Source organism: Haliotis rubra, unplaced genomic scaffold, assembly GCF_003918875.1.
Source record: "Haliotis rubra isolate DU_JTF1 unplaced genomic scaffold, ASM391887v1 Scf194, whole genome shotgun sequence".
NCBI classification, from domain to species: Eukaryota; Metazoa; Mollusca; class Gastropoda; order Lepetellida; family Haliotidae; genus Haliotis; species Haliotis rubra.
In genome coordinates, this window is record NW_025765936.1 from 269,353 (window position 1) to 287,370 (window position 18,018).

The 18,018-nt window shown below is 39.8% G+C and overlaps 1 protein-coding gene across 2 annotated transcripts in view; it reads left to right on the forward strand.

Moving 5' to 3' along the window:
* LOC124274757 (aminopeptidase N-like) overlaps positions 1-18,018 on the forward strand; it is a 96,921-nt gene that overhangs the window by 19,711 nt on the left and 59,192 nt on the right. For both annotated transcript variants that reach the window (XM_046710125.1, XM_046710126.1), the window contains exons 11-16: positions 5,607-5,788; positions 6,528-6,628; positions 9,597-9,745; positions 10,368-10,423; positions 12,054-12,201; positions 13,368-13,444. In XM_046710125.1, coding sequence (XP_046566081.1) covers positions 5,607-5,788; positions 6,528-6,628; positions 9,597-9,745; positions 10,368-10,423; positions 12,054-12,201; positions 13,368-13,444 — 713 coding nt within the window. The remainder of the gene's footprint in view (positions 1-5,606; positions 5,789-6,527; positions 6,629-9,596; positions 9,746-10,367; positions 10,424-12,053; positions 12,202-13,367; positions 13,445-18,018) is intronic.

Sequence of the window (18,018 nt, forward strand, 5' to 3'; positions counted from 1 at the left end):
AACAGTAGTTACATTTTTCTACAAGCTATGATAATGCTGCAAACTTTTTTTCATGCTTCGCTAAAATCCTCTTTCGGAGACGCGCTTACAGCTTGACCTGAGCTACTCTACATATTCATGACCCGGGAGGTCAAATGGCACAAACGGCAGATCGGGTTATATTCATTAAATAGGGGTGCAGAGAATGTTATTAATGTAGCGTCCGTGCGAGGCATGCATACACAGATTCGTTACAGAACTTGTCCCGGAAAACAACACTTCAATTATCACTTTTTCTATTTCATGTTCAACTGCAATATTTCTGTCCCAGTAATCGCTTTCCAAATTTTCAACATGGGCACAACAATCAGTCCACTCGTTTACACGTTTTCATCTGACAAAGGTGCACCCCTTCACAATAATAGACCCAACCAGTTGTGACACAGTCACGCAATTCATTAGTATTCACTTGATCAGGTCAGGTTATCTCCCATTTGACAGACACCCATTTGACAGACACCCAATTGACAGACACTGAACTAGAAGGTTAATTAGGGTAACACCTACGGGTATAATGGAACAGTCCACTGTCTAGTGAGTAGAGCAGGGTGAGCCTGAAACAGGTTCGTTACTGAGAAGCTTGTTTGTGGGTAAATAGAACTTTGTTGTCATTAAATGATAAATGATTTCTCTTCTCAAAATTGATTTTACTATCAATAACTATCGAATATAAAAACAGGTTTGTCACTGAGAGTTTTGATTGTGTTTATTGATAGAAAAGTCCCCTCCCAATAATAGCATATGTACAACAGAAGTTAATTGAGAAAACGTTTTGTTGGAGATATATAGATATGTACATATTTGAAAACATTCTGATTTGCAGTAAATGAGACACCTGCATTGCCATGTAAGATCAGATTAATACCAATCAGTGTTCTAATTTTAACAATACTTTCTAAAGATTGTAACAGTTTATGTATTTGAGAAGTATACAATGGCCATTCAAGGAAATAATGCAAAACATTCTCACATCCATGGCCACATTGACATGATGCTTCATATTTTAAATATTTATTCTAAATAAATCGTTATTAAGTGCACTTGCCATATATTTTAATATTGTGTGCAAAACATATAACTTCTATATTCCATATGAATAATGTTTAAGTTCACATTTGTCTTTATTTGATTTATATGATACAACAGTGTCGCAATTTCTAATAGCTAAGCTAATGTTTTCAATATGATGCTGACTCCCGTTAAGCTAGAAGGTTAACCGAAATGTTTATGAATATAAACTGTTTTTATATCGCAGCAATAAAAATTCAAACTACTGTCTTTTCGTGCATCTTTCAAAATAATAACATAGCTTCAGTTTGTTCCTATGTTTTTATTTGGACTATTCCATTATAATGTGTAGGTAACAGGTAGTAGATAATCTGTTCACTGGACCGTAAATGTTGTTGTTTTAAGGTGTCTTCGAACTGGCTGTCTGCGTAATGGGAGGACACCTCAGGTCAAGCTGAACAAGCTGTGGACACACATTTTCATCAGACATACACAAAATTTCAGTTGGATACAATATATTGCATGAAAAGTTAAAAAAAATAATATGGTTATCGACCGGGGTGCCAAGCATTATAAGCCTGAGTATATTACTATAAATCCTTCTTTCACTTTGTTATCTGTTGCTGTTACTATACCGACTCTCGAATGGCTGGTGAACAATGGAATATGGTTATGATTGATGTGAAAGGCGCCGCTATTTTCTATACAGAGTTACTTCCCTTAAGCGTTCCAGGATCCTGTGATTAAGACCTAACATAGAAGAATATAAGCTATGTTTTTTCAGCATGGTGTCCGCACTCTTGATGTCTCTTGATGGTTGAAAAATTGCGTAGATCGATGCTCATGCTGTTGATCACCCGTTTGTCTGGTCTAGACTCAAATATTTACAGAACGCCGACATATAGCTGGAATATTGCTGAGTGCGGCGTTAAACAACAACCATGAAACCGCTGATGACGCACATTGCTCATGATGTTAATCACTGAATTGCCTGGTTCAGACTCGATTATTTACGATTTATTGCTTGAATATTGCTGGAATATTGCTGATATTGCTGAGTGTGGCGTTACGAAACATAGCAGCAAACAACCTCACGCAAAGTATTTACTGGGCTCAAGGTTACCGAGGCAGGAGGCAGTGGCCATAAACATATCGAATTAATATATATCATGCACTACGCGAATTGTGTAAAATACAATTGAGAACATGTGTCAGACTCAAAACATTTTAATATTGTCATCATCCATTATAAATGATCACAATAAAAGAAAGTTCTATTATTTCTGAGAAACTTTGCTTTAAATGTGCTATATATTATTTGACCCGTTATTAATGCCGCTTAGTATATATGCACTAGGCGAAGTGTGCAAAATACAATTGAGAACATTTAACAATTTCCAAACAGTTTGTTATTGCCATCATCACTCATCATAAATGACCACAGTAAAAGACACACCTGCCCGCATTTATGTAAGTGAATATACACAGATATGTCCTCCGTCTGATGGCTGACAGGCACAATCAACAACCCCATCATTGAAAAGTGAAATAAAACGTCTGTCAAAACAACAAACTTCCAAAATTTGCCAAATAATACCCCAACTAAACAAGGCCCCGTTTCACAAAGCTCTCGTAGGCCTAAGAGTGTAATACATGTAAATTCCATTCCTTGATTTACCTGGAAATATGAATTTGCTGACTCCTTCAGGAATGCTGTCTCTATGTTTTTGACTTTATTTGATGATTTTATTCGCTTGTTATCTGTGAATGTTGATTAAGCTGTTGATTAATCCCTTACTGGCGTTTTACATGATTGTGCTGTTTCATGTCGGTTGTCGTCTGCTTTAAAACGTTCTAAACGTACATCTAGGGGGGAAAATGGTATGATAAAGAGTGTGAGAATTTGAAGATTAGTAAGTTTAAGTTATTAGATGAATTAGAGTCACTGGTGATTCTCCCTAATATTGTACGTTAAGAAATAGTTATAGATCATTGTGTAGAAAAAAGAGACTAGAGTATGAAGACACTTGTATGAGTGAACTTGTTGATAGTACTCGTGATAACGAATGTTTTTTGGAAGAAAATTAGTAGATTAACAAATATTGTTACTTCAAGTCGTGTTTCGGGGCGGTGGGGTAGCCTAATGGTTAAAGCGTTCGCTCGTCACGCAGAAGACCCGGGTTCGAATCCCCACGTGAAGCCCATTTCATGTGTCACCCGCCGTGATGTTGCTGGGATATTGCTAAAAGCGGCGTAAAACCAAACTCAGTCAGTCACGTCGTGTTTCCAACATTAGCCCAGATGATTAGATGGAATATTTCAAGAGAGTCTTAAACCTGACTGATTTAGAGGATGTAGACTATATCATTAATAACCATAATGAACAGTTGTGTAATGAACTGACTGAGTTTGGTTTTACGCCGCTTTTAGCAATATTCCAGCAACATCACGACGGGGGGACACCAGAAATGGGCTTCACACATTGTACCCATGTGGGTATTCGAACCCGGGTCTTCGGCGTGACGAGCCAACGCTTTAACCACTAGGCTACCCCACCACCCCACAAGTGAAGAGATTGAAGCAGCTATAAAAGATCTTAAGCAGGGTAAAGCACCAGGACCTGATGGTAGTAATGTTTTAGCTCCATATCTGTTAGCTATATATAATAATATTTTGTCAACGGGTATCTTCCCATCTGAATGGACTAAAGGTATTATTGTTCCACTGCACAAAAAAGGAAGTTTCGATTGTGTTGATAACTATAGGGGTATATCTTTGATGGATACCTTCGGGAAAATATTCTGCTCTATCATAAATGAACGTCTAAAACGTTTTGCTGATTTTTTTTCACAATGTTGTCGAAGCCCAGGCGGGATTTAGAAAAGGTTATTGTACAGCTGATAATATTTTTATATTACAATGTCTTGTAGAAAAATAAATCTCTAAAAGTGGTGAACGTTTCTATTGTATATATGTAGATTTTAAGAAGGTTTCTGATTCTGCTAACAGGCAATATTTTGGTATTCAATAATGAATAAAGGTGTCCATGGTAAATTATTTACAGTATTGATAAATATGTATTTTAAAATAAAGTCATCTGTTAGATTATCGAACACTACCATAACAGAATACTTTGATAGCTTAAGTGGAGTTAGGCAGGGGTGTGTAATTAGTCCATTTCTATTTTCAATGTTCATTGCTGAGGTTCAATCTATGATTGAGGATGGAGACTTAAGAGGTATATTTATAGGTGCAGAATATTCAGAGCTACTTCTGTTATTGTATGCAGATGATTTATGTATTTTCGATGACACTGTCATTGGTTTACAGAAAAAGATTGATATTTTATGTAAATTTTGCAAATCATGGGGCTTACAAGTAAATATAGATAAGACAGAAATATTAGTATTTCGAAATGGGGGTTATTTACGAAATTATGAGAAATGATGTTTTGATGGAAAACTACTAAAAACAGCAACGTATTATAACTATCTGGGTGTTATGTTTCCCACTAGGTTGTCATGAACAGTGTATACAAACACTCTGGTATCAAAAGCCAGTAAGGCCTTACTTGTTATTAAGCAGCTTCAGCATAAATATACAAAAATTCCTGCTAAAATATTATTTAAATTGTTTGACTCCAAAATTAAACCAATTTTGTTGTATGGTGCAGAAGTGTGGGGATTTCAGGAAAGATATGTTATTGATAGATTTCATAATAGTTTTTGTAAATATGTTTTAGGTATAGGTAAACATGTATCTACTAACGCAGCTTTAGCTGAATGTGGTAGACATGGAATTTATGTAGATTATTACTTGAAATGTGTGAAATATTGGTGTAAATTGTTAAGAATGCCTGACACTCGCTACCCCAAACAATGTTATCTTTAGATTAAGAATCTAGATTCTATTGGAAGGAACACGTGGGCTTCTTGTGCTAGGTTATTGTTGAATATGTATGGTTTTGGATATGTGTGGGTTAGTCAAGATATTGGAGATATCTCATATTATTTGTCGTTATTTCAGCAGAGATTAGAAGATTGTGGATAACAAAACATTTTTAGCAATATTAATGTTTCATCGAGACTTGTACATTATACGTTTATTAAATCATTGTATACAGTTGAATATTATGTATCAAATATTAATAGTAGGGAAGTAATGCTTGTTAAGATTAAATGAGCTTCCTTTACGTTGTAATGTTAGACAAAAAGAACCTTTTACTATAAATAGAATATGTAGAATGTGTAATAATAATGGTATTGGAAATGAGTTTCACTTCATATTTGAATGTGATGCATGTTTCTTTAAGAAAGAAGTATATACCAAATTGGGATTCTTTACCAAATATTTGTAAATTCTTATTGACCTCACATGATGTGAGTATTCTGATTAGATGTGCCAAGTTTATTAAGAAAACTCTGAAATGTAAATCTGCACTTGTTGAATAATAATACACGTATACCTGTCAATTGCCATACATATGTAATTGTACATACTTTTGTACATGGGCCGATGGCCAACAAACGGAAATATACTCTCTTCACTCACTGTTGCAGCAAGCCGAAGAGGAGAAGAAGACTGCCGTCGTGGTGGACACGATGAAGACGTGGACGCTACAGATGAACTATCCAGTGGTCACCGTGTCCAGGGCTGGCCCCAAGATGATACGGCTCACGCAGGAGAGGTTCCTGTTTGACCCTGCCTCTTCGGACCCCGGCAAATATGTGTCCCCGTATAAGTAAGACCCTTTTTTTATTGTGAATCCCCGTTATTCCACACATGATTACTCCGGACACTCTTCATTCCGTACAATAAAAAACTGTTTTAAGAACTCACAAGGTTATCATTTGGGTACATCTACACTTACCATGTACACTCAAGACCCTTTCTACTTAGGAATCCTCGTTATATGACACCTCATTATTCCGGACACTCTATATTCCGTACAATTATAAAATGTTTTTAAGGCTCAGAGGGCTCGCATGTTGGTACATGTACACTTACCCCAGGTCAATTTCCGTGATTCTCGCGTGATGATGATGATGATCTGGAGACTTTACGTGCGCTTTTCTTAATAAATTATCTTCAGCTGTTTGGTGTAAGTTTACACATAACTTTACAAGGTAGACATAAGTTTACGTATAACTTTACCCGGTACACACAAGTTTATGTTTAACTCTACATACGTACAAGATACGTTTAACAGTGCCTGATGCATACGCATGTATATGTCACCTATATCCGTTACGTATTGTACAACGGGATCGGGTGGTCAGGCTCGCTGACTTGATTGACACATGTCATTGTATCCCAATTGCGTAGATCGATGCTGATGCAGATGATCACTGGATTATCTAGGTCATACTCAATTATTTACAGACCGCCGCCATATAACTGGAATATTGCTGAGTGCGGCGTAAAACTAAACTCACTCACTTACGTATTGCTATGTGCTGTGTATATCTCTACGTCTTCAGTTACACCTGGAACATCCCCTTCACGTTCACCACGAGCGACCAGAAGAACTTCGACGTCACTGACGCCGATATCATCTGGATGCTGAGAAACGACACAGCAGGTAAGGCGGCTTTAGGACGTTCACGGAAACGTTATCATTAGCAATACCAAAGCGAGATTATTCAACAGAAGGGACACGGACAAGCCTCTTTTTTAGGGGTGGGTATTGCAGAGAATTTTCATATTGCGATATATTGCGATGCAAAAGCGTATATTGCGATATGTATTGCAATATATTGCAAGAAATTTTTCTTCAACAAATAACTACGTATAATCGAGTTAATGCTTGATTCATAAAGCAAAAACACAACAAAATCACTATGCTTGATTAAGATTTAATTAAAACTTTTAATCATGACCAAAAACAAATGTAAATAATATTTGGCACAAATAAAAAAAGGAAAACAACTTAAAAAACGGAAATATGCGAAGATTTCCGAGTGTTACGAAGTTTTCCGAATGCATGTCAAAATACCTATTTTCGATCAGCGTATCGCAATACGTATCGTTTTCATGCCTGAACCGGTAAATACTGGTAAACCGGTTATATTGCGCAGCACTACTCTTTTTATGGCCAACGGCGACATTTGTTTGTTAATTGTTGAACACGAGACGACGGGGCGCGTTCAATTCCTGATAGAGGTCGGTGCGGTAGCGTAATGGTTACAGCGTTGGCTCGTCACGACGAACACCTGAGTTCGGTTCCACACATCGATACATGTCTGGTGTCCCACGCCGTGATATTGCTGGAATATTGCTAAAAACGGCGTAAAACTCAACTCACCCAAGTCCTGATTGATGGCACTGGAAAGATGCTGCTGCTAATACTGTGTATGATCTCCAGCATTATCATCACAATCACCCTTCACTATAATAGCTGGGGCATTTGGGTAGCCTAGTGGTTAGAGCGTTCGTTCGTCACTCCGAGGACCTGGGTTCGATTTCCATGATAGGTACAATTTTAAAAATACGTTAGCTGGACTTTTTTTTGTGGACTTGTGAAATGACGGCTGGGTAGCCGAGTGGTTAAAGCGTTCGCTCGTCACGCCGATGACCCGGGTTCGATTCCCACATGGGTACAATGTGTGAAGCCCATTTCTGGTATCCCCTGAAGTGATATTGCTGGAATATTGCTAAAAGCGGCGTAAAAGCATACTCATTTATTCACTTTAATGAATGCTAAGATAAACTGAGTCTGATTCAATTTGGACGCCGTGAAAATAGCATAGAATACACTAACAGCTGTGTTCGACATGACCCTTTGTTGTAGTCTATTTTCAAAGGACGTTTATCTATTAATAGGTGGTGTTTATCGTGGCAGGTGGAGATGACAAATTTTACTCTTTATAACAACAACTGTAGGACAGCATTTGTCAGCGAACCAACAACGCAGTGAAATCAAAAGATGCGAGATAACGAGTCATTTCATCCATGTTCATGTTCACTGAATATTTCTAATTTTGCAACAGCACCGTCCAAATATTTCCGTGTCTGAAGTCTCTTTGAATTCAAGTCTCGGCGTTTTTAAATATCATTTTTTAAGGCCGTGTTATGTATAATTATTAAAGTGTTTGTTTATTTCTTAACGCCGCACTCAGCAATATTCCAGCTGTTTTACGGCGGTCTGTAAATAATCGAGCCTGGACCACACAATCCAGTGATCAACAGCATGAACATCGATCTACGCAATTGGGACACGATGACATGTGTCAACCAAGTCAGCGAGTCTGACCACCCGATCCCGTTAGTCGCCTCTTATGACTAGCATGGGTTACTGAAGATCAATTCAAACGCGGATCTTCACGGGTCTGTATATAGTCAACGTCATGAGCGCCTGATTCCGGCAAGCATGAGTTACTGAAGATCAATTTAAACCCGATCAGATCCCCAAGGGCCCTGTCTTAAGAGGCGACGAAAACGATCGTGGGGATAATCGAAATTTTTTTTGAAGCTTATCATATCAAACACTGGATTGTGTGGTCCAGAATCGATTATTTAGACAATGTCAACCACGTCAGCGACACCTACCACACGACAAGCATGGGTAACTGAAGACCAATCTAACCCGGATCTTCACGGCCTGTAGAGGACGACCAAGGTGTTGACCTTGTCTACTGTCAAGACAAGCTGCGTGAAACGGGGTTAACTGCCGCGGTGAAGCACATGTGTGCATGGCGGGTTGTACAAGTCCTGGCTTAGGCTTGTCGTATAGTTGTAACCTTCTGAGGTACGATGGCACACATTGATATGGATACCCTACTCAGACACTTTATATACTGAGGGAAAGAAATAAGGGATCACATGATATACTATGACCGATGCAACCTTGGTCCCGACCCACAAAACGTTTGTAGGGCTACGGCATTCGTAAGCCTGTGCTTAACAATAGAGTTACGACAGGTCGTAAGGTTACGAACGCTTTGTGGATCGGACCCCTGGACTTAGACCAGTGTGCGAAATGGTTTCCAAATTATGATAGCCAGTCGAGCTAGCTATGCCTGAAAACTACTAGCCCACAAAATAATTCACGAGCCCGAAATTTGAATGGGGAAACTAAACAAAAGATTGCAAAAATAGATGAGAATAAGATATTGTTGGCATCACACGGGTTTCATCATTAAGCTGTTAATATGATGAACATTTGTATCAGGCCATAATCGTGCATGATTTAAAAGTGTATTATAACTTAATAAGTCGGAGAGAGTGATATATTTACAAAATGACCCCATGAATCTTCACGAGCCAGTTGGGCGAGTAAATGTGGATATTTACTTGCCCGACTGGATTTTTACTAGCCACGGGCTAGCGGGCCAGTGGCTATTTCGCCCACTGCCACGGACATCTGAAAACTAAAGTCGCTTTGTTTAACGGGCTCCACGATTACACATAGTGATTATATACAGAAAACATGGTTATATTGCATAGACCGAATGTCTACTAATAAAAATCGACAAATATGTTCACGTTCTCATATTTGAAAACTATTCCTTATAAGGCTGACATCATCGAGTAGCACATGTACATTTCAGATGTTTATGACACCACCGTAACGATACCGGATCCGAGCGATGAGTCGAGTTGGATTCTGGGTAATATCCGTCACCATGGTTACTATCGCGTCAACTATGATGAAGACAACTGGAAGAACATCATCAAGCAGCTTAAAGCAAACCACGAGGCAAGTAGCTGTGAAATAAATGTTTTAAATCATTGTTCAGTTTGGTGAACAGTTCTGAGGATCAATCCACTCGCTTGGCACACGATAACATGCACCCGGGTACCTTCATTTCATGTAATTGAACATCCACATAGCCACTATGATCCAAAGTTGAGCCGATCAGTCAGTCGCCTGAAGAAACATATTTATCGGTTTATATTTTTTTAAATAAAAAGGATAAAAAATATATCAATATTTGTTCATACTTGATCGTATCTACGTCAGAAAGAAAGACAAAAACCAATATTCCAGCTACGTTAGAGCTATCTGTAAATAATAGAGCATAGATCAGACAATCCAGTGATCAACAGCATGAGCATCAATCTACGCAATTTGGAACCGATGACATGAGTCAACCAAGTCAGCGAACCTGACGATTCGATACCGTTAGTCGCCTCTTGCGACAAGCATGGATGGCTGAAGACCGCCTCCATACAGGTGCAATAGTGCTGAGCAGCGTTCAACAACAATCAAAACAGTTGTTTTATGTGCCCAAGGCAGGTAACTCTGCCTTTGAGGACTTCAGCCCGCCCCATTCCACCTTTTGCCTACCGTTGATATTCATACATCTTTGTTTTTACAGGTGATCATTCCAATAAATCGAGCTCAGATCATCAACGACGCCATGGACTTAGCCAGGTAAAAATGCCAAACCAGTGACTGATATTATGAACACCATCCCTCGCCGTCACAGTACCACGACTTGCTTTGACTACCTCCTTACGTCCAGAACCGGGAAGATCCGGGTTAGAATGTGCCTTCAGTAACCCATGCTTGTCGTAAGAGGCGACTAACGGGACCGAGTGGTCAGGCTCGCTGACTTGGTTGACACCATTCGTCACTACTCGCCTCTTTCCGTAACCTCCAAGAAGACTCGTCCCCCTCTCGATGCTTGTTATGTGCGAAAATACGACAAACTAATCAGAACGCGTGTAAATGACTGTGGTGCTTTGGTAAAAATAATCCCGAGTACTTAACTCGCTTATGGCATTAATGTCATTGTTTAAAAAATCATGAAAAATATGTATCGTCATATTGAAAGTACAAAGAACTTAGCTAACAGAATTTTGCTGCCTATTATGAAGCTTTTGATAAGAATCATGCGATTGACGGTGAGAGATTCAAATACACGCACGTGCGTTTGTTGACATAACGGCTCTCATGGGTCCAACTGAGGGTATTTCTGACGATCTCGCGGGCTTGCTATGGAGATTGTACGTGCGCTTCCAACAATTTTAGGAAATGTAATTATAAATCGCAACGAGTTTCAAAACAAATAATGTTAGACATATATCTGCATGTAACTAATCAACTTTAATTTTTATCATTGGGCATATTTTACATCTCTGGGAACACTTTAGTCTGACATTTTTTGGGTAATTCATATATTTTTTCAGCGAATTCATTTAAAATTCCACTTGGGGTAAGACAGCAAGTTTACACGAATGTACACTTTGAGAAATATTTTAAAGTCATTTCTGAGTTTCTGCTTTCGGATTTAATGTAGCTTTTATAATTTTTAGTTACATATTTAATAAAACAAATCCCATTTGTGATTATCAAACCCTATTTAGAAATATAATTGGAAATAAAAGGTGAACATCTGGTAATGATTACGTCAGAATCAGTCTGTAACAAATAAGTTTTTCTCCTTCTTTTAGTTGTATCAAAAAGGTTTAAAAACATAAACAGCAATACAATGTATGATTACTTCGGTGATATTAAGTACCATTGGAATCAAACCAGAATAGAGTTATCGTTCCTGTTTAAAGTAGTTCTGATGTTCATGCGTCAATATGAAATCCTTCCAGAGGGGCACGAGTCGCTATTCGGCTTGTCCCGGAATAACACGAGTTGGTCACGAATGGGTTGACACATGTCATCGGTTCCCAACTGCGTAGATTGATGCTCATGCTGTTGATCACTGGAATGTCTGGTGCAGACTCAATTATTTACAGACCGCCGCCATATAGTGTAAGGTGTGTGTTCGTGTCCAGAGAACCCTGATTTCATGAAGGTGGGAATAAGGGGGCGGTGGGGTAGTCTAGTGGTTAAAGCGTCCGCTCGTCACTCCTAAGACCCGGGTTCGATTCCCCACATGAGTACATGTGAAGCCCATTTCGCAAGGATATTGCTGGACTATTGCTTAAAAACCGTGTAATATGAACTCACTCATGCACCGCAGCTGAGGTCTGCGCAAGGCACCGACATGGCATTCAGCACTCACTCTCTATGGCTGAAAATATGTTTGGTCGATCTGTGTTTTAAGGGCTGGCTACCTGGCGCAGCTGACTGGATTACAGACACTGGAATATCTGTCGGCGGAATTGAACTACTACCCGTGGACCACGGCCCGAGACAAGCTGGTCTACATAGACACCATGATCCGGGACACCGAGATATACCCCGCTTTTCAGGTAGAGTGAGTGAGTGAGTCGGTATGAGACAAGCTGGTCTACATAGACACCATGATCCGGGACACCGAGATATACCCCGCTTTTCAGGTAGAGTGAGTGAGTGAGTCGGTATGAGACAAGCTGGTCCACATAGACGCCATGATCCGGGACACCGAGATATACCCCGCCTTTCAGGTAGAGTGAAAGAGTCGGTCTGAGACAAGCTGGTCTACATAGACACCATGATCCGGGACACCGAGATATACCCCGCTTTTCAGGTAGAGTGAAAGAGTCGGTCTGAGACAAGCTGGTCTACATAGACGCCATGATCCGGGACACCGAGATATACCCCGCTTTTCAGGTAGAGTGAGTGAGTGAGTCGGTCTGAGACAAGCTGGTCTACATGGACGCCATGATCCGGGACACCGAGATATACCCCGCCTTTCAGGTAGAGTGAGTGAGTGAGTCGGTCTGAGACAAGCTGGTCCACATAGACGCCATGATCCGGGACACCGAGATATACCCCGCCTTTCAGGTAGAGTGAGTGAGTGAGTCGGTCTGATACAAGCTGGTCTACATGGACGCCATGATCCGGGACACCGAGATATACCCCGCCTTACAGGTAGAGTGAGTGAGTGAGTGAGTGAGTGAGTGAGTGAGTGAGCGTGTGAGTCTGAGACAAGCTGATCCAGATGAACGAGACAATCACAGTATCCATAGAATATTCTTCAGAAAACAGCCATCCATTCTGCTATCTCGTAGAGTGAAACCTCGATACCTCGAACGCCATTGTGTTCGATACACAAGTTAATACTAATTGGCTTTATTGTTCCAACAACGGATACCTCAAGTCCAATCAACCTTCCATAAATCATGGTACTCTGTCGAACTCTGATTTCGCGAGCTCCTTATAAGGGACCGTACATAATTTATGGCTAGGGGGAGTGAGGATGATTATATAAGGATAACGTTCTCAACTAAATGTACTAATCCGTACTAAATGGAGCGTTCGCTTGTCACGCCGAAGACCCACGTTTGATTCCCCACATAGGTACAATGTGTGAAGCCCGTTTCTGGTGTTCCCCGCTGGGATGTTGCTGGAATATTGCTAAAAGCGGCGTAAAACCATACTCACTCATTCATTTAAAAACGGGTGGTCCTTACTTACAATAGCTTGTCTGTTTCAGGAATTCCTGAGATCGAGCAGCGACGCAGCCTTCAGGTTTTATGGTTTACGGACGCCGGCAGAAGGACAGATAGAGTCGTAAATATATTGGTTCTCTCAAACATTGTGAATATTGAAGATAGATAATTTGTTCGGTGATCTCCCATTCTTCAGACAGTCATTCTGCAGACAGCTTAAAATATTTAAATACTTCAGAAGTTATCAATGTTTATATTCCATGCAACATTGCAAAGAAAGAAAAATAATAATATCTGAAAAAAATGTAAAAGTTACTACTCGGGCAATATAAATGTATGTATGAATTATGTACTATAGGCCTGTGGCTCTCCTGAGCACTGAGTAGGCTAATTAAGCTGTTTCATTATTGCTGTGTGGTGAGGGTTATTAATCCCTCTCCTCAAGTGTCTGAAGAGTGAAAGTTAAATACATACTGTAGTGTATTCAGTCAGGACTGTCTGACACTGTAGGTTTGCCGCTTAGAAAGTTAAATACATACTGTAGTGTATTCAGTCAGGACTGTCTGACACTGTAGGTTTGCCGCTTAGAAAGTTAAATACATACTGTAGTGTATTCAGTCAGGACATTCTGACACTGTAGGTTTGCCGCTTAGAAAGTTAAATACATACTGTAGTGTATTCAGTCAGGACATTCTGACACTGTAGGTTTGCCGCTTAGAAAGTTAAATACATACTGTAGTGTATTCAGTCAGGACATTCTGACACTGTAGGTTTGCCGCTTAGAAAGTTAAATACATGCTGTAGTGAACATTCAGTCGGGACATTCTGACACTGTAGGTTTGCCGCTTAGAAAGTTAAATACATACTGTAGTGTATTCAGTCAGGACATTCTGACACTGTAGGGTTTGCCGCTTAGAAAGTTAAATACATACTGTAGTGTATTCAGTCAGGACATTCTGACACTGTAGGTTTTGCCGCTTAGAAAGTTAAACACATACTGTAGTGTATTCAGTCAGGACTGTCTGACACTGTAGGTTTGCCGCTTAGAAAGTTAAATACATACTGTAGTGTATTCAGTCAGGACTGTCTGACACTGTAGGTTTGCCGCTTAGAAAGTTAAATACATACTGTAGTGTATTCAGTCAGGACTGTCTGACACTGTAGGTTTGCTGCTTAGAAAGTTAAATACATACTGTAGTGTATTCAATCAGGACTGTCTGACACTGTAGGTTTTGCTGCAGAAAGTTAAATACATACTGTAGTGTATTCAATCAGGACTGTCTGACACTGTAGGTTTGCCGCTTAGAAAGTTAAATACATACTGTGGTGTGTATTCAGTCAGGACATTCTGACACTGTAGGTTTGCCGCTTAGAAAGTTAAATACATACTGTAGTGTATTCAGTCAGGACATTCTGACACCTGTAGGTTTGCCAGCTTAGAAAGTTAAATACATACTGTAGTGTATTCAGTCAAGGACATTCTGACACTGTAGGTTTGCCGCTTAGAAAGTTAAATACATACTGTAGTGTATTCAGTCAGGACTGTCTGACACTGTAGGTTTGCCGCTTTAGAAAGTTAAATACATACTGTAGTGTATTCAGTCAGGACTGTCTGACACTGTAGGTTTGCCGCTTAGAAAAGTTAAATACATGCTGTAGTGTATTCAGTCGGGACATTCTGACACTGTAGGTTTGCCGCTTAGAAAGTTAAATACATACTGTAGTGTATTCAATCAGGACTGTCTGACACTGTAGGTTTGCCGCTTAGAAAGTTAAATACATACTGTAGGTGTATTCAGTCAGGACATTCTGACACTGTAGGTTTGCCAGCAGAAAGTTAAATACATACTGTAGTGTATTCAGTCAGGACATTCTGACACTGTAGGTTTGCGGCTTAGAAAGTTAAATACATACTGTAGTGTATTCAGTCAGGACATTCTGACACTGTAGGTTTGCCGCTTAGAAAGTTAAATACATACTGTAGTGTATTCAGTCAGGACTGTCTGACACTGTAGGTTTGCCGCTTAGAAAGTTAAATACATACTGTAGTGTATTCAGTCAGGACTGTCTGACACTGTAGGTTTGCCGCTTAGAAAGTTAAATACATACTGTAGTGTATTCAATCAGGACTGTCTGACACTGTAGGTTTGCCGCTTAGAAAGTTAAATACATACTGTAGTGTATTCAATCAGGACTGTCTGACACTGTAGGGTTTGCCGCTTAGAAAGTTAAATACATACTGTAGTGTGTATTCAGTCAGGACATTCTGACACTGTAGGTTTGCCGCAAAGTTAAAGCACATACTGTAGTGTATTCAGTCAGGACTGTCTGACACTGTAGGTTTGCCGCTTAGAAAGTTAAATACATACTGTAGTGTATTCAGTCAGGACTGTCTGACACTGTAGGTTTGCCGCTTAGAAAGTTAAATACATACTGTAGTGTATTCAGTCAGGACATTCTGACACTGTAGGTTTGCCGCTTAGAAAGTTAAATACATACTGTAGTGTATTCAGTCAGGACATTCTGACACTGTAGGTTTGCCGCTTAGAAAGTTAAATACATACTGTAGTGTATTCAGTCAGGACATTCTGACACTGTAGGTTTGCCGCTTAGAAAGTTAAATACATACTGTAGTGTATTCAGTCAGGACTGTCTGACACTGTAGGTTTGCCGCTTAGAAAGTTAAATACATACTGTAGTGTATTCAGTCAGGACTGTCTGACACTGTAGGTTTGCCGCTTAGAAAGTTAAATACATACTGTAGTGTATTCAATCAGGACTGTCTGACACTGTAGGTTTGCCGCTTAGAAAGTTAAATACATACCTGTAGTGTATTCAATCAGGACTGTCTGACACTGTAGGTTTGCCGCTTAGAAAGTTAAATACATACTGTAGTGTATTCAATCAGGACTGTCTGACACTGTAGGTTTGCCGCTTAGAAAGTTAAATACATACTGTAGTGTATTCAGTCAGGACATTCTGACACTGTAGGTTTGCCGCTTAGAAAGTTAAATACATACTGTAGTGTATTCAGTCAGGACATTCTGACACTGTAGGTTTGCCGCTTAGAAAGTTAAATACATACTGTAGTGTATTCAGTCAGGACTGTCTGACACTGTAGGTTTGCCGCTTAGAAAGTTAAATACATACTGTAGTGTATTCAGTCAGGACTGTCTGACACTGTAGGTTTGCCACTCAGAGTGTTGTCCAATACGGACTGTAGTGTATTCAGTCAGGACATTCTGACACTGTAGGTTTTCTACTCAGATGGTGTCCAATACGGACTGTAGTGTATTCAATCAGGACATTCTGACACTGTAGGTTTCTACTCAGATGGTGTCCAATACGGACTGTAGTGTATTCAATCAGGACATTCCTCCTCAGTAAGTTGTCCAATACGAACTACAGTGTCTTCAATATGACAACCTGACATTGTAGGTTTCCTCCCCAGTAAGTTGTCCAATACGGACTACAGTGTCTTCAATATGACAACCTGACATTGTAGGTTTCCTCCTCAGTAAGTTGTCCAATACGAACTATAGTGTCTGCAATATGACAACCTGACATTGTAGGTTTCCTCCTCAGTAAGTTGTCCAATACGGACTACAGTGTCTTCAATATGACAACCTGACATTGTAGGTTTCCTCCCCAGTAAGTTGTCCAATACGAACTATAGTGTCTTCAATATGACAACCTGACATTGTAGGTTTTCCTCAGTAAGTTGTCCAATACGGACTATAGTATCTTCAATATGACAACCCTGACATTGTAGGTTTCCTCCCCAGTAAGTTGTCCAATACGGACTATAGTTTCTTCAATATGACAACCAGACATTGTAGGTTTCCTCCCCAGTAAGTTGACCAATGCGGACTATAGTTTCTTCAATATGACAACCAGACATTGTAGGTTTCCTCCCCAGTAAGTTGACCAATGCGGACTATAGTGTCTTCAATATGACAACCTGACATTGTAGGTTTCCTCCCCAGTAAGTTGACCAATGCGGACTATAGTGTCTTCAATATGACAACCTGACATTGTAGGTTTCCTCCCCAGTAAGTTGACCAATGCGGACTATAGTGTCTTCAATATGACAACCTGACATTGTAGGTTTCCTCCCCAGTAAGTTGACCAATGCGGACTATAGTGTCTTCAATATGACCACCAGACATTGTAGGTTTCCTCCTCAGTAAGTTGACCAATGCGGACTACAGTGTCTTCAATATGACAACCTGACATTGTAGGTTTCCTCCTCAGTAAGTTGTCCAATACGGACTATAGTGTCTTCAATATGACAACCTGACATTGTAGGTTTCCTCCTCAGTAAGTTGTCCAATACGGACTACAGCGTCTTCAATATGACAACCAGACATTGTAGGTTTCCTCCCCAGTAAGTTGACCAATGCGGACTATAGTGTCTTCAATATGACAACCTGACATTGTAGGTTTCCTCCTCAGTAAGTTGTCCAATACGGACTACAGTGTCTTCAATATGACAACCTGACATTGTAGGTTTCCTCCCCAGTAAGTTGTCCGATACGAACTATAGTGTCTTAAATATGACAACCTGACATTGTAGGTTTCCTCCTCAGTAAGTTGTCCAATACGAACTATAGTGTCTTCAATATGACAACCTGACAATGTAGGTTTCCTCCTCAGTAAGTTGTCCAATACGAACTATAGTGTCTTCAATATGAC